Below are 21,344 nucleotides of genomic sequence, written 5' to 3' on the forward strand. Positions count from 1 at the left end.
TTCAAATATGCCTTAATACTGTAATATTTTTATGTATTTACCTGTACATAATACATAATACATGTTTTACTTACATGTTTAAGTCTTAAATATATAACGCATGTCTCAAAGTGCGTTTTAAATGTGTGTTTGATTTTCTATATATCAGTTTAATGTTTTATGTTTGTGTTTATATTCATTTATATTTTTATTCATTATATACATTTTCGCTTTAAATATATTATATTATGCTTCTTTAATTTGTTAATGTACGGTCAAAAATCGTGTCGTAGTTTTCAGCTGAGACCATAACTTTGCTACCACAAGACCTTTTTTCGATATTAATTTTATTTTGTTATATTAATGTACTGGAGGAAGAAAGTAACTGTACTTCATCACAAAAGTGGGGTAAATATTCACATATCAACATGGTATTTAGTCCTTCGTCTGATCAAGGTTTGATCATAACACATTCATTGAAAACCCCATACCTGGTAACACGAGACAAGGACACGCCCTAAAAGGGAGGGGGGGGGGGGGGGGGGGTGTAACAACTCAATCAACAATATCCATATCGGATGTGACCACCATTTACAGAGACGACGCATTGAAGATGATTGAAAACAGCCTAGTGACGTGGTTCTGGTCCTGTCGTAGGCGTCCATCCATCTCAAGCCACACATGTTCAATGGGGGAGAAGTCTGGTGAAACAGCTGGCCATGGAAGCACAGCAGTGTTTCTCAAAAAGTCTGTTACAAATGGTGCACCACTTTGGCGGGCATTATCCTGTTGCATCGTGACTTAACGATGAGTTGTGATGCCACCCAATACCATTCCAATCTCACCCTTAAACTGACGACATTGAGTAACGCACACGTCGCTAAAACGTTCTCCTGGACGCTTGTTGACCCTTGCACGCCCATCAGATCTGTCCTGGCGAAACCTGGACTCATCTGTGAACAATATACTGTCCCAGACTTGTCTTCTGAATCTTAGATGCTATCTACACCAAGCTAAGCTTGTCTGAAGGTGACGTGGAAGCAACATTCACAAAGTTTTATGGCAGACATTTGGAGGAAGTTTCCAAATTTGACGCATCAGTGATAAAAATTATGTCCGATGCAAGTCTTAATTTTGACTTATTCCTCGTGCTCTCGTGGTTATTTTCATGTAATCAATTGACATTTCTTTGAATGTGGTTGAAGGATGCCACTGACGGGACAGGATACCTGTAACCATTTCGCGAACACTTGGTTTCATAGCTTCACAAACACATGCTTCCTAATATAGTCGGAATGTAACAATGAACTTGTGGTAGAGATTTCTTACCCTTTCGTTCTGCTTTCCCTTTTCGTGAACACCTTGTGTCATCACTGATTCTGTCATTCGTTCTTATACTATTCTCTACTGTTTTGTTTTTTACTCCCAATGGAATCTGTTTCGGCAGATAATCGAGACTGGTTATTCTCTGGCGTTGATTTTTTTTTTTTATGATTATGGAAATTTTATTTGTCGCTTTTTTATGAAAAAACATGTTGCCTTTTGTCAGCTTTATAACTAGAAAGAGCCATTATTATCACCATTTGCGAGTTTTGTTAAAGTTAACACCCCGACGTAGTTTATGTTTTAGCCCTTAGATTTTAAATACTGTCGAAGTCTGGCTTCGTGTGTCTTTGTTACGCCTCTTTGTTGTGTTCAGAACACACAATCCGCTATGTCGACGTGTCCTAATATGGGCACATACGTTCAGAGTATTCCCAGCTAATTCAATGAAGATACTATTTTATAAGAACATTTACTGACAGACTAAGACGACTGAATGTGGAAAATACAGAGGTTGTAACCATCCTGGACTCTGAAATAAACAATAGAAAATTTAAGAAAATGACTGTCAAAATGATGCCAACGGATCTATAAAAATATTATGAAAATTACTACAAAGCACCAGTAATAAACCAGTGAGTGAGTGAGTGAGTGAGTGAGTGAGTGAGTGAGTGAGCTAGCTCTTTCAAACCATACATAATCACAGGCCCTGATGACGGTTTGACTTTAACTTGAGGTGATATAAATAAATTGTAATTACGTGATTCTTTGGCATTTGATTGGCTAACCAAGCAATTATTTGTGTATTTATGTTTCCATAAACAGAAAAAACTTAGGCCACGCCCACTAACGGACTGATTGGCTAATAATAGAATGAACGGGGCTTGTGTTGCGTCAATGCGCTGGATGATGTCACCAATTTCGAGGAGCCCCAAACGAATGTGTGAAAACTAAACCTGAAATTACGGTGGTGAACTATACGTCTATCTTAGCAGTTTTGAGAGTTTGACCCATCTTTCCCGGTGACAAATAATCATATAAACACTGACATAGAGGCATGTCCAAATCCATGTAATGTAAATACAGACTCATAATATTGTTGCAAGGCACCTGTGTGACCATACTGTTCACTTGTGTTAACCGACGCCATCACCAGAAAGGGCAGCGACTCTAGATTGTGTGATGTTATACAAATAATTGATAACAAAACTTCCAAAACATTACTTTGAAAAATATTTAATGATGAAAATTAATTTGTAAAGTTTGAAACGTGAAACAGACAACAATCAGGGATATAAGACGAACTGCGATGATTGCAGCTGTCTTGCTTCTAACAGGAGGGGGAGATGTCGAAAGCAGCTGGATCCGTGATGCCGACTTTATATCCGTTAAAGTATGTCTCTGTATCTGTAGCTGTAGAAAAACAATACATGACATTATAAAATCTATGTTGAAGGCAAAGCTACCATAAATTTGGACGATACTCGATTTTGATTGGTCAATTAGAGGTTCCAAATGCTAATAACCATGACTGTTTGAAACTATTCATTTTTACGTCCGCATTACCACGGTGGACACATAAATACCAAACAAGTGTGCACGAAATACATTATATCATATTAGTTACATTTTACCATGCATCGATCCTTGGAATGTATCTACTCACAAAATTCTCCTGGATATACGATTCCCTGGTATGTAAGGACGCAGTTGGTGCTGCTGACGCCCACGGTTAAGTTGACTGAACCGATAGTTATAAGCCATGTGTCAGACTTCAGCACGCTTGCCTCGGTGCCGATATAGCTGGAGTCAAAGTCTGCACTGTCGTCTACGTGGGAGGAAAGCACTTGTATTACTGTATACCATGAAGAGTATTGTGCAAAAAAGATCAAGGATGATAATTAGTCGAAACTGGGATTCCAACCCTTATTGACAGCTAAATGAGATACATGTAACTTCGCACACGTAGTTACGTCGACTAAGATCACAAGCCGGATCTTAATAGATGTGTGGTATTAGCGGTATGTAACATGTTGCTAAATCACGCTGTTAAGACTATGCATATAAATCCTTATCCCAAAGTTACCACTGTTGAAAGAAAAGAGTAGAACTAGCACCGAAGAATGGTAGGTCACCTGAGAATATATTCAACAGGCTTAATATACAATGTAAGTAAAATCAGTAATGACTACTGTAGTATATGTTTTATTTTATTTTTATACCGTCAAATTAATTATATTTTGTTTTTAGAAACACCCGAAGAGCGTTTCAAATGCATGGGCATCCTTTTCGAACTTTTCAACAGAAACACACAGATGTTCCATCAGAACAAATTCAAAATGTGAAATTATTTAAACAGACAATTATGAAGATGGAGTACACCAGAGACGTTAACAGTTCTCACTACATCTTAGGGGAAACTTAAATGATTCAAACGCAAACTTCCAGTTAACATCAAAATTCAAAATGCAAAACAAATCCCGGAAGGGTCTTGTGTTGTGTCCCACCACGACTATTAACATATACTGACCTTAAGATAGTTAAGGCAACAGTAAGCATCTATATATTGTATAATTGTGACCTCACATAGACACCTACCCGGGATGCAGTTTGGCAGGAGGAAGTCAGTTGGGACATGCTTGGTGCATGTTCTATCAGCATCGATGTTGTATTGTTCACTCTACAAAGTCAAAATCATATACTATAAACAATAATGCAGGTAATGACACACTGTTGTGGACTAAACCACGTTGAATCAGATTTGCCATAGACAATGAAATATTGGCACCTGATTGGTCATACATGTACCTCAATGGACTGTAGGCGTCTGATTGGATACCTCGGTTGACTGAAGACACCTGATTAGGTGATACTTTGATGGAAGTAGGCGCCTGATTGGATACCACGGTGGACTGTCGGCACCTGATTAGGTGATACTTTGATGGAAGGTAAGCACCTAATTGGGTGATACATCGGTGGACTGTCGGCACCTGATTGGGTGATACCTCGGTGGACTGTCGGCACCTGATTGGGTGATACCACGGTGGACTGTCGGCACCTGAATGGGTGATACCTCGGTGGACCGTCGGCACCTGATTGGGTGATACCTCGGTGGACTGTCGGCACCTGATTGGGTGATACCACGGTGGACTGTCGGCACCTGAATGGGTGATACCTCGGTGGACCGTCGGCACCTGATTGGGTGATACCTCGGTGGACTGTCGGCACCTGATTGGGTGATACCTCGGTGGACTGTCGGCACCTAATTGGGTGATACCTCAATGGACTGTCGGCACCTGATTGGGTGATACCTCAATGGACTGTCGGCACCTGATTGGGGGATACTTCGATAAACTGGAGATACATGGTTTGGTCACAACACGATGACCTGTTGGAACAAGGTTGAACCACACCTCAGTTACCTGCAGGTTACATACCTCAGTGAACCGTATTTAACAGGCAGAACCATACCTCAATCAACTTTAGGTACCAGGTTGAATCAAACCTCAACGAACTGTAGGTAACACGTAGAACCATGCCCCAATGAACGGTAGTTAACAGGGTTAATCAAACCTCAACGAACTGTAGGTAACATGTAGAACCATGCCCCAATGAACTGTAGTTAACAGGGTGAACCATACTTCAATGAACTGTTGGTCACCTGGTGAATCACACCTAAATAAACTGTATATAACAGGGTGAATCATACCTAAATGAACTGTAGGTAACACGCTGAATTATACCTCAGTGAAATGTAGATAACACGCTGAATTACACCTAATTCTACCATGGATATGGAAATCACTTAGTTCTGATTGGTCAGTCAGAGGCTATTTAATCACAATAGTAAATCTTCCTCTGATTGAAACAGTTGGTTGGCGGCCGCATCACCGCGGAAGCTAATATTCATAGAATAGTGCTTTTTTCAGTCATTGTCGGTAGACATATTTCAATAAATATATCTACCATTATAGGTTACAAAATGAAAAGTTGCGGTAACTACAATATTCAGAGGATGTGTGACAATACATTTCGGCCAGAAAACACGATATAAATCTACAAAGAGAATGTATAACAGGGTGAATCATACCTCAGTGGGCTGTATGTAACAGGGTGAACCATACATCAATGAACTGTATGTAACACGGTGAATCATACCTCAATGAACTGTTGGTCACCTGGTGAATCACACCTAAATGAACTGTATATAACAGGGTGAAACATACGTAAATGAACTGTATGTAACACGGTGAACCATACATCAATGAACTGTATTTAACACGGTGAACCATACATCAATGGACTGTATGTAACAGGGTGAACCGTACGTCAATGGACTGTATGTAACAGGGTGAATCATACATCAATGAACTGTATGTAACAGGGTGAACCATACATCAGTGGACTGTATGTAACAGGGTGAACCATACATCAATGAACTGTATGTAACACGGTGAACCATACATCAATGGACTGTATGTAACAGAGTGAACCATACATCAGTGGACTGTATGTAACAGGGTGAACCATACATCAATGAACTGTATGTAACAGGGTGAACCATACATCAATGAACTGTTTGTAACAGGGTGAACCATACATCAATGAACTGTATGTAACAGGGTGAACCATACATCAATGAACTGTATGTAACAGGGTGAACCATACATCAGTGGACTGTATGTAACAGGGTGAACCATACATCAATGAACTGTATGTAACAGGGTGAACCATACATCAGTGAACTGTATGTAACAGGGTGAACCATACATCAATGGACTGTATGTAACAGAGTGAACCATACATCAGTGGACTGTATGTAACAGAGTGAACCATACATCAATGAACTGTATGTAACAGGGTGAACCATACATCAATGGACTGTATGTAACAGAGTGAACCATACATCAATGAACTGTATGTAACAGGGTAAAGCATACATCAATGAACTGTATGTAACAGGGTGAACCATACATCAATGAACTGTATGTAACGGAGTGAACCATACATCAGTGGACTGTATGTAACGGAGTGAACCATACATCAGTGGACTGTATGTAACAGGGTGAACCATACATCAATGAACTGTATGTAACAGGGTGAACCATACATCAATGAACTGTATGTAACAGGGTGAACCATACCTCAATAAACTTTATGTAACAGGGTGACCCATACATCAATGAACTGTATGTAACAGGGTGAATCATACATCAATGAACTGTATGTAACAGGGTGAACCATACATCAATGGACTGTATGTAACAGGGTGAACCATACATCAATGGACTGTATGTAACAGGGTGAACCATACATCAATGAACTGTATGCAACACGGTGAATCATACATCAATGAACTGTAGGTAACAGGGTGAAACATACCACAACGAACTATGGAATTTGGACTCTTCTGGGACAATTTCCCGATGTACAAATGTATGGAACTACCTTTTCGTACGACGTGACAACTCTGTTTGCCTTCACACGTTGCGATGATCCATACTGATAATACTGGATGGCAGTGGCTTTGTTGTGGAAGTCGTACAAGTCAGCTGTTATCGAAAATATCAGGTGAGTGAAGCATGGAAATGGAGTGAAGCATATGGTTTCCCAGATCAGGAGGCTAGAACTGTTGCAAGAAGGGTGGTTGGGGAATTTATTTGTAGATTTGGTGCACCATTCAGTATACACTCAAATCAAGGTAGAAATTTCGAATCCATGATTTTCCAGAAGATTTGTCAGGAGTTGGGGATCCAGAAAACGAGAACTTCTCCTTATCATCCGATGAGTGATGTTGAGTCAGTATGTGAAAGAGGCGCATACTGACTGGGATATTCAACTTCCCAAAGTTATGATGGCATTTCGGTGTGGATCTCATGAATCTACTGGGTCTTCTCCTAACTTTCTTGGTTGAGAGGTTTCATTACCTGAGGAGTTGGTTATTGGTTTACCCCCACACTCTTAGCTTGACATATATTCGTACTTGAGAAATACCAAGAAAGGATTTGTTTTGTTGATGCCTTTAAGATTTTGGCTGATCGATTAGACAGAAGTCATCGGAAACAAAAGCTATATTATGATCGTAGGAGTACAGGACATAGCATCCACGTCGGTGATTCTGTTTGGGTACACAATAGTCGTGTAAAGAGAGGTAGATCGAAAAATCTAACGAGACCATGGTCAGGACCGTTTCGGGTGGTGAAGAAGATAAATGACGTGATGGTCAGAGTACGCAATAAGGGTAGAAAGAAAAATCTAGCTTTACACGTCAACAGGTTGAATAAGGTGGATAGAGTAAGGCAGGACCAGAATGTGTTTGATCTAGATTCTTCAGGTTCAATGGAAATGGAAGAAGTACGTCATCTATTTGATAATGCATCTAGTTTTTCGGCAACAGGTAGTGATGCGGAAGCGTCCTTTTTGTCCAGTTATCATACTGGATTGGCTAGTAATGTTGTTGATGATTCTCTTGAGATGCCGTTTAATCATGTCCGTGGATCATTTGGAACACTCAGGAGAGTCAATTGCTCTTGGAGGAGAGGGAGGTGATAGGACCACAAGCTCGCCCAGTGGTAGGTCGGACAACAGGGTTCGTTTTGCGGATCAGGTGACTTATGTGAGTGATGACTTAGTTCCAGCAGTGAGAGATCTAAACAGGACTACGAGAGTTGGACAAAGGATTATACCAAATCGCAGATACAGAGACAGTGTCACATAGGTTTAGATTTCAAATTTTTTTTGTATGGTTCAAGCAGTTTGTTGGGATCCCAGTGTGAATGTCTGGATGAATGTGATTACAGAACAATTTTTTTAAAACCAGGTCATGATATAGTTTTGCTGTGTTACCAATTCGTCTATTGGTTGTAGTGTTCGCAGATTTGATTTGTTTTGCTTTGTCTGGTTGCAAAGATTTCGTACTTATTGTACAGTCTATTTTAACCGCAGAATACGTTCCTCATGTTTCTAGTGGGTTGGTGCTAATGTTAAACAAAGAGTTAGTTTATCATTAGCGGCATTTTAATGGTTGACCACAGAATTCACATCTCTTAAAAAAAATTGTGTGGTAATTATTTCAAAACGTGCGCACGTCAACTCGCTGAGAGGTAAGTAAATTTCTTTCTTTTCATTTTTTCCGTTTAAGTAGTAATTCTACAATTTTGGGGAAGATTTTTAAAAGGGGAACTTCTTGGGTTTGGAGGTTTACCCTCATGTTTAATTTAATTTTGCCAAATGCCGTTCACATTTTTTTATATATCTGTACATGTAATTATAAGAGTAATTGTATTGTAAATAGGTTTGTCAGCACCATACCCGTGCTCGTGGGTTTCACCGAAGTGGTAAACGTCTGAGACCTGCATCACTTCGGGCTTTCCTCCCACATTAAGCTGACACGCCGTGATATAACTGTAATACTGTTAAAAGCGGCGTTAAACCCAACTCACTCACTCACTCCAGTAAACGGAACACGATGTACACAGTATTTAGTAATGTTATGTTGTTAGTGCATCTCACAGCAAGACTTACTTTGTGCATCAACAAATTCCTTTCTCTCCTACAGTTCATACAGTTCATACAGTGATAAATGGTCTCAACTTGCATCGATACACAACTGATCAGAGGGCTGTGGCTAATGTTCCACCATCCATCCACTTTGAGATAACCTGACGTTTTCAAGTTGTTAAATATGTCAAGGTCGTTAGGGATAGTTTCGTTATCAAAAGTAAAACACTAAAGATGTGAATCAGGTTCAAAAGGTTTATTGAATACAGATTTGTCTCAATGCCTTCCACATATTTTATTGCTTTCTAAGACAACAGCGGTCGGTCTCCCTGAAATGAGAAGCATATGATTAAGACAAGAGTACAAGCAAGAACATAACTATCATGTTACTCCCTGTTTGTATTGGGGTGGTGGGGTAGGGGAGTTACATGTGGCCCAGTTGTCTAAGGCGCCGCCAATCGCTGTGCAGAGTTGCGTCCCTTGGGCACACCAGAAACCTATGATTTTGGTTCTAATCCGGGTTCGTTATGAGGATGTATCTTCGTTTCTCAACACCATATTCGCGGGTTTCAACGAAATGATACACGTCTGACGCCCAGGTCACTTCGGGCATTCCTTCCAAATTAAGCAGACACGCTTGGATGTAACGGGAATAATTATTATGTTAAAGGCGGCATTAAACCCAACTCACTCCTGTTTGTATGATTGTTGATACTTTATAAAACAAGACATTACTGATAAAATTCTTCTGTATTTCAGTAGCATGAAACTGTGACATATTTATGATTTCAAAGATAAGAACTTACCCACTCTGCTTATCAGGGGCTGTAAGAAACAAAATATATAATCATTTTAATGTTATTTATTGTTACAATCACCTCTTTATACAAATGTAATATGACTGTATCCCAGTGCACATCTTTGACAAGGGATCAAGTATTATAGTTAAAAAAAATTTTTTATTTGGATAACCTTTAAAAAGAGAATAAATGCTTGGTTAACATATGATTGCTACTTTTCTGTGTATGGTGTATGTAAGTGTAATACTTAAATGATTTTGTTATCAACATGATGCTGTAAGATCGGTCAATGAATCCTTGGGCTGCATGTTATATGCAGTGATTTTACTGTTGCGATTTAACGTACCAGGGTGGTTCGAACTCGAGCCACAGATTGCCAGCTGCCACGGACGTGGTATAGTTCACAGTTCCTTCCTTCTCGCAGGATGTGGAGTTGAAAATGCTGAGATGACTGAAAGATCAAACCTGTGCTTGTTACTGTCGTTGTATATCGTATCCCAGCCAAGATCAAATGAGGACTGTTTTACAAAAAGATCTTTGGCACTCACTAAGTAACCCTTTAAAAAACACAATAATGATCTGGTCCATCGTGGTGTTCTTAAAAGAAGTTAAATAAATCATTCGATGCACAAAACGCTTACTTACACACTGCTCTGATACTAATGGTGTCAGTTGTCACGAATTATAAATTTGTTTGTCAAGACATAAATAATTCGAAATATTGATTTTATATTCAGTTTTGTCGTTAAAGGAAATTGAACGACTCCAGCAACTTTTGCTGATGGGTGGGTCAAACAGTTAGATCCCACAGTGTCGACTAGAGAGTATAGTTTGACCAAACCATAAATAGAGCCGACTAAATCAGACAAAGACTGCATGTATTTGAATTTGAAATTTTCAAACAAGGAAATTGATACCTTAAATTCAAGTAACATTTTCAGACGAAAATCATTTCCCAAATGTCGGGAACGACCAACAATTTCATTTTCCTACACAAATACCATTTCATCCAGGTTGTTCAGTTACAAGAACGCATCGCAGAACGTGGACTTGGCAGCCCATGCAATACACAATACGTGGTACATACTCAATGCTCTGATACTAATGGTGTCAACTGTCACGAATAATAGATGTGTTCTTAAGACATACATAATTTGATATATTTATGTTATATTAAGCTTTTAAAGTTGAATGAGCGACGCTTAATATGTTGACTAATTTTAGAGTATTTGAAGGTTGATGTAAACATTGGACTTTATAAAACTGCTCACTGTATACCAGTGTGCATCATGATACATCTAATACCCAATTAATGGTGACATACGGGGCAATAATTTACATCAATCAAACATATAGATATAAGGGTCTAACATATAAGGGTTTTAGTGACAATATATCGTACTTATTGTGGACGGTATGTAAGAGCCAATGAAACCGCCAGGTAAGGGTTGCCTTGCTTACCTGACACCCGTGGAGGACACGTAGACAAGCGATGAACAGCGGTTGACCTTGACGTCCCAACATCGTAAATTACAGTCCAGCAGCTTGAAACATGCGGTGTCATCGTTGTAGATCCATAAAGCACCAGTATCATCACAAAACACTGTGTTAACTTTTGGAGAAAATGTGTCAAGCCATGTGTTAATGACAACTATAGTACTAAGAATAACATGGAGCATTTTGTCAACTTATCGTGCGTTAGTTCAGGCATATATGTATTAAATAACTAGAGCATACGGTGGCCCATAAGGGACATGGAGTTTGTTTTTCAATATTTTGATGTTTAACTTTCTTTTATCTTAACCTTTTGCAAATTAACACAATCTGCCATGCAAATATTTGATTAATCATGTATAAAAACATCCGAAAACATAGAAAATGTACTTTTAAGTAGCTTTTGAGTCGCTGAAATGTGAAGTGAAAATGTCAAAAACTAAAATGGAAATGTCAAAAACCAAAACGAAAAGGTCAAAAACTAAAATGAAAATGTCAAAAACACAAAACGAAAATGTCAAAAACTAAAATGAATACACAGAAAACTATTTCCACCTTGGTGATAATATTTACACCGCGGTGATAATATTTACACCGCGGTGGAAATAGTTTTCTGTATTTTCATTTTAGTTTTTGACATTTTCGTTTTGTGTTTTTGACATTTTCATTTTAGTTTTTGACATTTTCGTTTCGTTTTTCAGCGATTCAATATCTTCTTTACACATGATTTATCACATATTTGTAAGACAAATCGTGTTAATTTGCAAAAGGTTACGATAACAGTAAGTGAAATATCAAAATATTGAAAAACAGAATCCGTGTCCCTTATGGGCCACCGTAAGAGCATTAGTCCGGTTTCATGTCACCTGAAACTGAGTCTACTTTGACGAAATAGAAAGTTATGAAATTTGTATCTTCTTTGGAAAGGGGTCGGAGGTATTGTCTAGGTTTTTGGTTGACAAATGCATATGGATTGATAACACTTTTAACACTTGTTTTAGAGAATAGGTAAATTTCTGTTTGCCAAATTCAGTGAGGTCCAGATTCTCAAAGTTAAGCTATATGTTGTACGATACATACCTTGGTCAATGACATCAAACGAAATAATGTTCATTGAAAACTTCACTTTGGTTTCCAAATCGTCACCTGATGTGTTGACGCTTTGGATTTCCTTGCAATTGCCGAAATACACTCGCCTTTAACGGAACAAGAGAAAGTAATTAATGTAATATAACTCTGGCATAGTGTCATAACTTAGTGCTTATTTGTCTGACAATCGTATGAATCACTTTCAACATCATGGAACAAGGTATTTGGTGTCCAGGTCAAAACCAGTGTATGTTATCCAACGTGAACTGTACAGTTTCCCTGTTTACGGCTTTGTGCACTCTTTAAAGACATTGAACAACACAAGTAGTGACTGGTGATATGATAGAGAGCACCGCCCTCACCTTGGTGCCCTCATCCAAATGCAAATCATGGAAGTGCTTCCTATCGTATTCGACATAATTAGCGCCCAGGGCGCTCTCAAAATTAGAAATAGGAGGCTATCATTTGAATATTATTTTGGTGAAAAACAACAGTTGAAAGTTGAACAGTTGAATTTCGTGGGTTATACTGACAGCTTGAAATGTTTATAAACGACAGATATGTTTATCCAGAATTCAATTTTCCATAAATAAGGATGCATATAACACACGTATTATACACGAATGAATACGTCTTGTGTACATTGATCAATCGGAAGGGATGCTAATTGGAATTGTTCACTTGCCAAATATCGCCATTGGCGCTTATTACGTCGAATACGGTAATCATATGCCATGACAAATCACTGAAGTCTAACACATCTCACATAGATATTTCAAGGGAAATAAATAAATCCGTGAAAAATCATAAAAAGTGAACTGGTTTTGGCTGTAAGCGAGGTTGAACGCGTGGATAGCCGCTAAGGCTCATGTGGGACCGGACATTGTTACATTTCTGTCAGGAGTACATGTTGTGTGTCCTTCCTGATATTGAAAAGGCCTACGACATGATTTGGCGAAAAGGATATTACTTTGATATCGTTTCAACATTTTTTTACTTTCAGATTTGCTGCTGTCTTATTGAAAGAGCATCGCCGTTTTTCTTACCAAATTGGGTTTTTCCTTGATGTTTTAATCCATTTCATGAAATAGAGGATCATGTCATTTCATCAGAGTGAGTGCGTATGGTTTTACGCCGCTTTTAGCAATATGCCAGCAATATCACGGCGGGGGACACTAGAAATGGGCTTCACACATTTTACCCATGTCGGGAATCGAACCCGGGTTTTCGGCTTGACGAGCGAACGCTTTAACCACTAGGCTACCCGACCGCCCCCATTTCATCAGAGCAATCGTGTACATTGACATACATTTTTATACATGGTAAATTAATACCTTTGGTGCAAGTACAGCTACTAGTATTTATGAAATTCAGTGTAAAACATCATTTGTGTTACCACCACAAAAAGTAAAAGTATTCTGAAAACAATTGTTTTCGAAGTAAATAATGAGGCAACTGGTACGTTGTAAACAATTTCTGTGTGCAATAGTTTTCTCGCCTAGCTCTGGTTTCTTGATGGTGTGTGGCACGTATTTAACTGGTTATTTAACACAAATATCAACATATAAGATGGAATAGAAGGTTTTAGCCAGTGGGTTTTACTCTAAAATAGGGGATACTTTGCTGATTGTGTACTACTGTCTTTAATTTCGCGTCAATTTATGCCTGAGACACGAGTGCCCATTTAACATTAAACTTCTCATTCACTGGTTTTAGTTTGTTACATACAGAGATATATGATACCAACCCATCATAACTTCTGACAGTCCCAGCACAGGAAATATTGAGAAGATCCGTCGCAATTCCACCAGAAATCGACACAAGGGTATCGACAGTTGGAGCGTAATTCCGAAAGGCGACGAATATTTGATCATCAAGATAAGCAATGCCTGCCCCCTCTAGTCCAGGCGACAATCTACCTAGACAGGGAAGTGAGTGAGTGAGTGAGTATGGTTTAACGCCGCTTTTAGCAATATTCCAGCAATATCACGGCGGGGGACACCAGAAATGGGCTTCACACATTGTGCCCATGTCGGGAATCGAACCCGGGTCTTCGGCGTGACGAGCGAACGCTTAGACAGGGAAGAGACAAACATTTACATAGCAAAGAATCGAATTTAATCTGTAAGCAATTTGTCAATATCAGCCATTTATCTGGCGATTATCTATAATGCTCGTTACAGGAATGTTTGATGTTCTTACATGTAGATAAAAGTGACAAAACCCTTTTTATAGCAATCTGTGAGTGAGTAAGTGAGTTAGGTTTAACGTCGCTTTTAACAGTATTCCAGTTATATCACGGCGTGTCAGCTTAATGTGGGAGGAAAACCCGAAGTGATGCAGGTCTCAGACGTTTACCACGTAGGTGAAACCCACGAGCATGGGTATGATAGCTGATAAACATAGAAACATAATCGTGGCGAACCAGGATTCGAACTGCAATCATAGGGTTCTATATCCAAGGGACGCAACTCTGGCGAGCGATTAGTAGCGCCTCAGACAACTGGGCCACACGTGCCCCTAACAAGCAAACTGTGCTAAAAGCAGAGTCCATTGTACGATTCATTAGTTTGTATTTGTGAATCGATATTAAATAATGAAAATACCACGAAATGTTCGCCGAGATCACAGATTATCCGTTTTATGACAAGAAGTTTCAACCAACCAAAACATATTGGTGTGTTGTGTTGTTTTAATGTTTGCTAACTTTATCAAAAATCGCCAACAGCTGGAGGGATGTTGTAAATCCGGCTGGGGTCCATGCAGGTAGCAAAAGTACTGTAAGTCCCCATGAACCCTAGCATGGTGATCTCTCTTCAGTGGCTGGCAATCAATAGCTCATTTTCATCTTGTATTGTTACGTATGATGTTATATTTTTATGGCTATCTACTAGTTTTAAATATAATCTGTGATAAATCTACTTATTTTACTGTCCATCGTTGACAGGTTTGTATTCATTCTAAATATTATTAATGTACTTCTCTTCACGATATGGCTGAAATACTGCCGATGTGACGTTAAATATTAACTCCCTCACTCACTCACTATTGGTGTGACCATATTAGTATTAGATTAATGTGTATATTAGTTCGATTGGCAAGAAGCAGGTATTGAGGGTGGAATGACTTACTATATTCTTGAGTGTCGTCCTCACTGGGGACGGACAGCTGATTAACCGAGGTTACGACATCATTGCTGATGTAATAGATGGAGTAATCGCTATTATTGGCTCCATCAACAGCAATATGGTTGACAATTCGAATCGCTTCTATAATTGACAGGAAGGTCCCAACTGGGTCAACTACAGCAATTTCAGATTCAAGGAATCCAGAAACAAGCACAGCGCATCCCTCGACTGTAAAACAACATAGCAGATCGTTTGTTCATTGAAGAAAAAATAAATGGTCTGGTAATGCACAAATGTGTTCTTACTTTTTCCAGTAATATTTAGCGTCTTTGAGTTATGTTTACGTATTCATGCTAAGCCTTATATTATCATATTTTCACAAAAAATATTTTAGTATCCCAGATAAATAATCAATGCGTAATTAAGGCCTGTGTCTGATGAATGACAACAATTTGAGACTACTCATTTGAGGGGAAGGGGCCGTGGGAAGCATCAATAAAATGTTTTCGAAGAACAAATGCCAAATGATACACTTTTTGTACTATGTTATGTTGTTACCAGTAACAAACCGTCAGAAGAGAACGTATGTACATATGCACCGTAATTCATGAAATCATCTTGGCATGATAGATCATGCGATTTCCTAAAGTACTACAATTACAAAAGTGAAGATTATCCTAATAGATATCACATCAGTTATTAAGAAGTACAAGTACTACACGCGTACAGAATGGCGTGGCGATAGGGATTTATGACTAAATCACCAACATATAATATGTCTGAGTTTGGACTGTACTTTTCTCTAGAACTCCAAGCACTGCTAGCTCAAAAATATTTTGCGTTATTTCACATGCTGATTTTGTCTCCTTTGACAGCAGGAGGGTGCCGAAGAGGGCTTGGACGAGTCCAAATTTACTACCCGGGTACCACACTGCAAGTCTCAAGAGTAGGAAACAAAATGTCTGATTGGTAATTGTTTCACCGCAGCCCTGGATAAAACTATTTAGATACATGTATCAAACAATCAGATCATGACTTCACTGAAGTTGACTGAAGCTTCATCTTTACTCAAACATATACAAGTCAAAAGGAATGTGTGCATCGTCAGAAAGAAATGCAAAAATTAGCGACTATTGTGGGGTTTTGTCATTAAACAATATATCACCTGACTAACCACGGGTACGGGTTGACCTTTGGGTACCCGTGTCCTACTCAGGACCCACCCAACCCGAGTACCCGAGTTACCCGCCCCAGCTCTAGTGCAGATGTACGATCTCTCTGAGGTTTCCTTTATTTCGCCTCTCTACCTACGTTCCGGACAATCATTTTCTGTGGTATACTGGTTTTGTCAGTTCAAAATGTCTGATGACTGTAAGCCCAAAAGTATTATCATCTGGTCTCTTTTGTCAACAAAGTCCTAACAAGAAGGCGATTCAGACGACCGCTCTTTGCGATTTTGCCTTTAGTTCGTTTCTCTACTTACGTGGAGGACAATCTTCTGGTTGATCCCCGATCAATGCTGTGAGATCGTTGATAAGATCGCAAAGTGTGCTGTTGAGCGCTTCGAGATCATTTTCAAAGCAATCCTCTGGAGCTAAAACAGAATTATACAGTTACTGTTATCTGTTATAAACCATCACTTTGTGTTTGTCCCGGTTAGTTGAGGATACAGATAATGCTGTCATCAGCCGTTCATCTTTTGTCACTTGGAACTTATTGAACACGCCTGTAAATATGGAAACATCTACAATTGTAAACCTTTCAGCTTTAAATAAGTTAGATGCCATTGCGTTCTCTGTTAAGGGCCCAGTGCTTCTCTTTTGTGCAATGGCATATTGGTTCTATAGTCTCCTAGAAAGTGATGTTTTGACAATGTTCATCAAACCTATAAAATGTTGATGAAATTATATGAAGTATGGAGTAAAGTGTATCGAGTAAGATTATAACACATGTGTCTTTAATACCAACAATTGGAAAATTAACATAGGCAATCGTGGCATCGGAAATGATGGCCAAATTATAATAAATGATAAAATGAACGGAAGAATTTTGTTAACTCCACAATCTGCAATATTCGTTCTATATCATGGTTTCCTAACAACAAACTCACAAAACTAGCCAAGGCCTACCAATGAATTGGTCGGTCTCTTGTTTTGTTGTTTTTTTGGTTTGTTTGTGATAGTTTCGTTTCATTTCATGTTGTTCAACACCGCACTCAGCAATATATCAGCTATATGACGGCGGTCTGTAAATAATCGAGTCTGGACCAGACAATCCAATGATTGGGATCGATGACATGCATCATCCAAGTCAGTGAGCCTGACCGCCCATTGCCCCTAGTCGCCTCTTACGACAAGGATGGGTTGCTGCCGACCTATTCTACCTCGGATGTTCACGGGCCGCCTACCAATGAAACAACTAAGATGTTGAAAATGATAGAAATGTGATTGATATTTGTCAAGTATGCGCATGAAACAGCACAACAGTTTCCAGTTGTCCAAGAACTCAGAGAAAACGACGACCAAGCCCTTTGGAAAGGAATGCACATCATCGTTTTTTCTGTGTGTTTGGTTTTCTTATGATGTTATCCATTTCAAAGATTCTATTATCAGCTTACAGCACAATATCAATCATTTGTTTTAGTATATTAATCTGTAATTTTTCAATGCAGTGGAACAAATATGACCGAATATGACACTAAAGGGAACAATTCAGTATAATTCAGTAAAAGTGACAAAATCATTTTGATAATCCTACGAAATCACTACGATTCCAATTATATCATAAACAACGTTCTGCAGAGCAAGGGAAAAGTTTAAATGTTCATTATCAACATTATGGAGATATCTGACGCTAAAATATTTTACCATTATTCAGACATAGGTAGTAGTCTGAAATAGACAGTTTAAAAAAAGTCCATATGTATGCATGAAACTGCCGAGGCAAAAGGCATTGCTCGTGGGGATAAGATATCAACATACAGTAAACTACGTTTATAACGAACACGCTTATAACGAACTGACGGATATAACGAACTTTTTTCCCCCGACTATTTGCTGTAGTTATGCTGTATATATGCATAAAACGAACTACGGCTATAACGAACTAAAATTAGTGGTCCCTTTGAGTTCGTTATAACCGTAGTTTACTGTAATTGCCTTGAATTGATGAAATTATCCTTTTCTCGAGTGAAATCAAATAATAGAGCTACTCTAACTGTTAAAACTGAGTAAAACTCAAGAAATATTTCCCAGTCCCGATCTTTGGTTTCGGCACATTATGCTTGAGATTAAAGTATTCAATGTATCATTTAACAGTCTTTGAAATCTTAGATTACATATATTTTCTAATTCTCATTATATTCTTAGTTTTTTAAAAGAAATCGAATTGTTTCATAAATTTTGATTATTATGTTTTGTACATAAATAAATTAACTTTTACAATTGGTAAAATAAATCAGTAACTGAGATTGATATCCTCGAAGTAGTGTAAAATTATTGTCCCTTTGAGAGGGTATGTGAGACCACGTCTTTCAAAGTATATTTATTTGTACCAATTTTTTAATCGTAGCATATGTGTTATTTTAATTTTTGCTAAATTTGACAATAATCGCCAACAGCTGAAGGGATGGTGTAAATCCGGCTGGGGTCCATGCAGGTAGCAAAAGTACTGTAAGTCCCCATGGACCCTAGCATGGTGATCTCTCTTCAGTGGCAGGCGATCTATAGCTCGTTTTTATCTTGTATTGTTACGTATGGTGTTATATTTTTATGGCTAACTGCTAGTTTTAGATACAATCAGTGATAAATCTAGTTATTTTACTGTCTTCTTGTCACGATATGGCTGAAATACTGCCGATGTGACGTTAAATCTTAACTCACTCACTCACATGTGAGTTGAAATCATTCAAATCACCACTCAACGATACAGAACAGCAGCAACACAAATAAATAATTGCAATTTGGTAATTCTCGAATATTACCAGCACGGCAGCGTTTTCTGTTTTGTAAAAACAAATATTGCAAATATATTGTAATGCAAACATGAAGTAAGTCTAAGAATGAAGTCCACACATATTTACAACATGTAATAATCACCTGTAAAAATCCTCAGTAGTATAGTGCCCATACTGAATTCAACATCTTTACAAGACCATTGAAATCTCAAAACAAAACTTTTAAAAGCTGATGTCGCCTATTGAAAGCACATCTAGAGTGAGGGATACAGCTATGGCGCAACTGACCAATTAAACAAAACTTCTACCTACAATTATTCTTTATTCCAGTTTCCAAAGACAATCATGTAACTTAATCACGACTAACTGTTACCGAATGACAGCAGAAACGTTTGACAACTAGGATGCTGATTGATTAATTCTGCCATGACTTATGCTGTTGTAGTTGTATTTTTTCACAAATGAAATTTACTTACTCTGACATGGACACTGTTCATTTGTGACATCAAAGATACATTGAAAATCAGCCTTAGCATCTTCTAGTTGAGTCAAGAGGCCAGCAAGCTTGTCGGGGAGCTCATCTGGTCCAGGCTGAGATCCCAGTGATGGCGCAAGGACAGCCAGGAGAACTATGAAGAGACCGTTGTCGAACATCGTCATGTTGATTCCGATTGACTTTTCGCCTCACCCTCAAGAGTTATTATCGGCATTCGAAATTCTCGTGGACCAGCAGATACCTATCACGTGTCCAGGTGTGTCGCCCACGTGGTAATATCTGCCACGCTGTATGTAATTGATTTTGACAAATATTTTTCCAAACCGCAGCATATTGAAACAGATGGTACGCATCGGACGTTTAGGATCAAGTTTTGTCTGTTTGATATATATTTGAATTGGTTGAAGGACATGACACAATCGTTGGTGTAAATCAGATTAACATGAACAGTCGAGACATACAAGCAGATCATTATAAAAGGAGTCATCAATACAATATAGTTTGTCCCGTTTTTGTGATGGCATGACCTCAACGATAGTTGCATACTGACTTTGACGTTTGAACAGGATCAGATGGTGACTCTCTCTAGATAAAGACATATGAACAGGATCAGATGGTGACTCTCTCTAGGTAGCAATCATATGAACAGGATAAACTGGTGACTCCCTCTAGATAACAGTCTATGAACAGGATCAGCTTGTGATTCCGACTAGATAACTGTCATATGAACAGGATCAGCTGATGACTCTCACACGTTAACAGTCATATGAACAGGATCAACTGGTGACTCCCACTAGATAACAGTCATATGAACAGGATCAGCTGGTGACTCTCAAACGTTAACAGTCATATGAACAGGATCAACTGGTGACTCTCACCAGAAAACAGTCAAATGAACAGGATCAGCTGGTGAGTCTCTCTAGGTAGCAGTCATATGAACATGATCAACTGGTGACTCCCACTAGATAACAGTCATTAAAACATGATCAGCTGGTGATTCTCTCTAGATGACAGTCATATAAACATGATCAGCTAGTGATTCTCTCTAGATAACAGTCATATAAACAGGATCAGCTGGTCACTCTCTCTATGTAACAGTCATATAAACATGATCAGCTGGTGATTCTCTCTAGATAACAGTCATATGAACAGGATCAGCTGGTGATTCTCTCTAGGTAACAGTCATATAAACATGATCAGCTGGTAACTCTCTCTAGGTGACAGTCATATGAACAGGATCAGACTGTGACTCTCTCTAGGTAACAGTCATATGAACAGGATCAGCTGGAGACTCTCTCTAGATAACAGTCATATAAACAGGATCGGCTGGTGACTGACTAGATAACTGTCATATGAACAGGATGTGACTCTCACTAGTTCACAGTCATATGAACAGGATCAGATGGTGATTCAGACTAGATAACAGTCATATGAACAGGATTAGTTGGTGAGTCTCACACGATAACAGTCATATGAACAGCATCAGCTGATTACTCTCACACGTTAACAGTCATATGAACAGGATCAGTTAGTGACTCTGACTAGATAACAGTCATATAAACAGGATCAGCTGGTGACTC

General features: G+C 38.7%; 1 protein-coding gene across 1 annotated transcript; it reads right to left on the reverse strand.

The window, feature by feature from the left end:
• Positions 1-2,528: 2,528 nt before the first annotated feature.
• LOC139467469 (uncharacterized) lies at positions 2,529-19,928 on the reverse strand. Its single transcript, XM_071249014.1, has 11 exons — positions 19,745-19,928; positions 16,797-16,907; positions 15,317-15,541; positions 13,933-14,104; positions 12,177-12,292; positions 11,064-11,214; positions 9,949-10,053; positions 6,751-6,931; positions 3,901-3,982; positions 2,969-3,130; positions 2,529-2,715 (listed from the first exon to the last, which is right to left on the reverse strand). Exons 1-11 carry the CDS (start codon positions 19,926-19,928, stop codon positions 2,633-2,635), a joined length of 1,572 nt encoding a protein of 523 aa, XP_071105115.1. The 3' UTR covers positions 2,529-2,632.
• Between the last annotated feature and the right edge of the window lie 1,416 nt (positions 19,929-21,344).

The sequence above is a fragment of the Haliotis cracherodii genome, unplaced genomic scaffold, assembly GCF_022045235.1.
Source record: "Haliotis cracherodii isolate W230 unplaced genomic scaffold, xgHalCrac1.p SCAF_2, whole genome shotgun sequence".
NCBI lineage: Eukaryota > Metazoa > Mollusca > Gastropoda > Lepetellida > Haliotidae > Haliotis > Haliotis cracherodii.

Coding starts and splice junctions, on each gene's coding strand:
- LOC139467469 (XM_071249014.1), bottom strand. CDS start 19,928: ATGACGATGTTCGACAACGGTCTCTTCATAGTTCTCCTGGCTGTCCTT. Junction 14,105..15,316: donor GGACGACACTCAAGAATATA/GTAAGTCATTCC, acceptor TTCCCTGTCTAG/GTAGATTGTCGCCTGGACTA. Junction 6,932..9,948: donor CTCGAGTTCGAACCACCCTG/GTACGTTAAATC, acceptor TTCTTGCAACAG/TTCTAGCCTCCTGATCTGGG.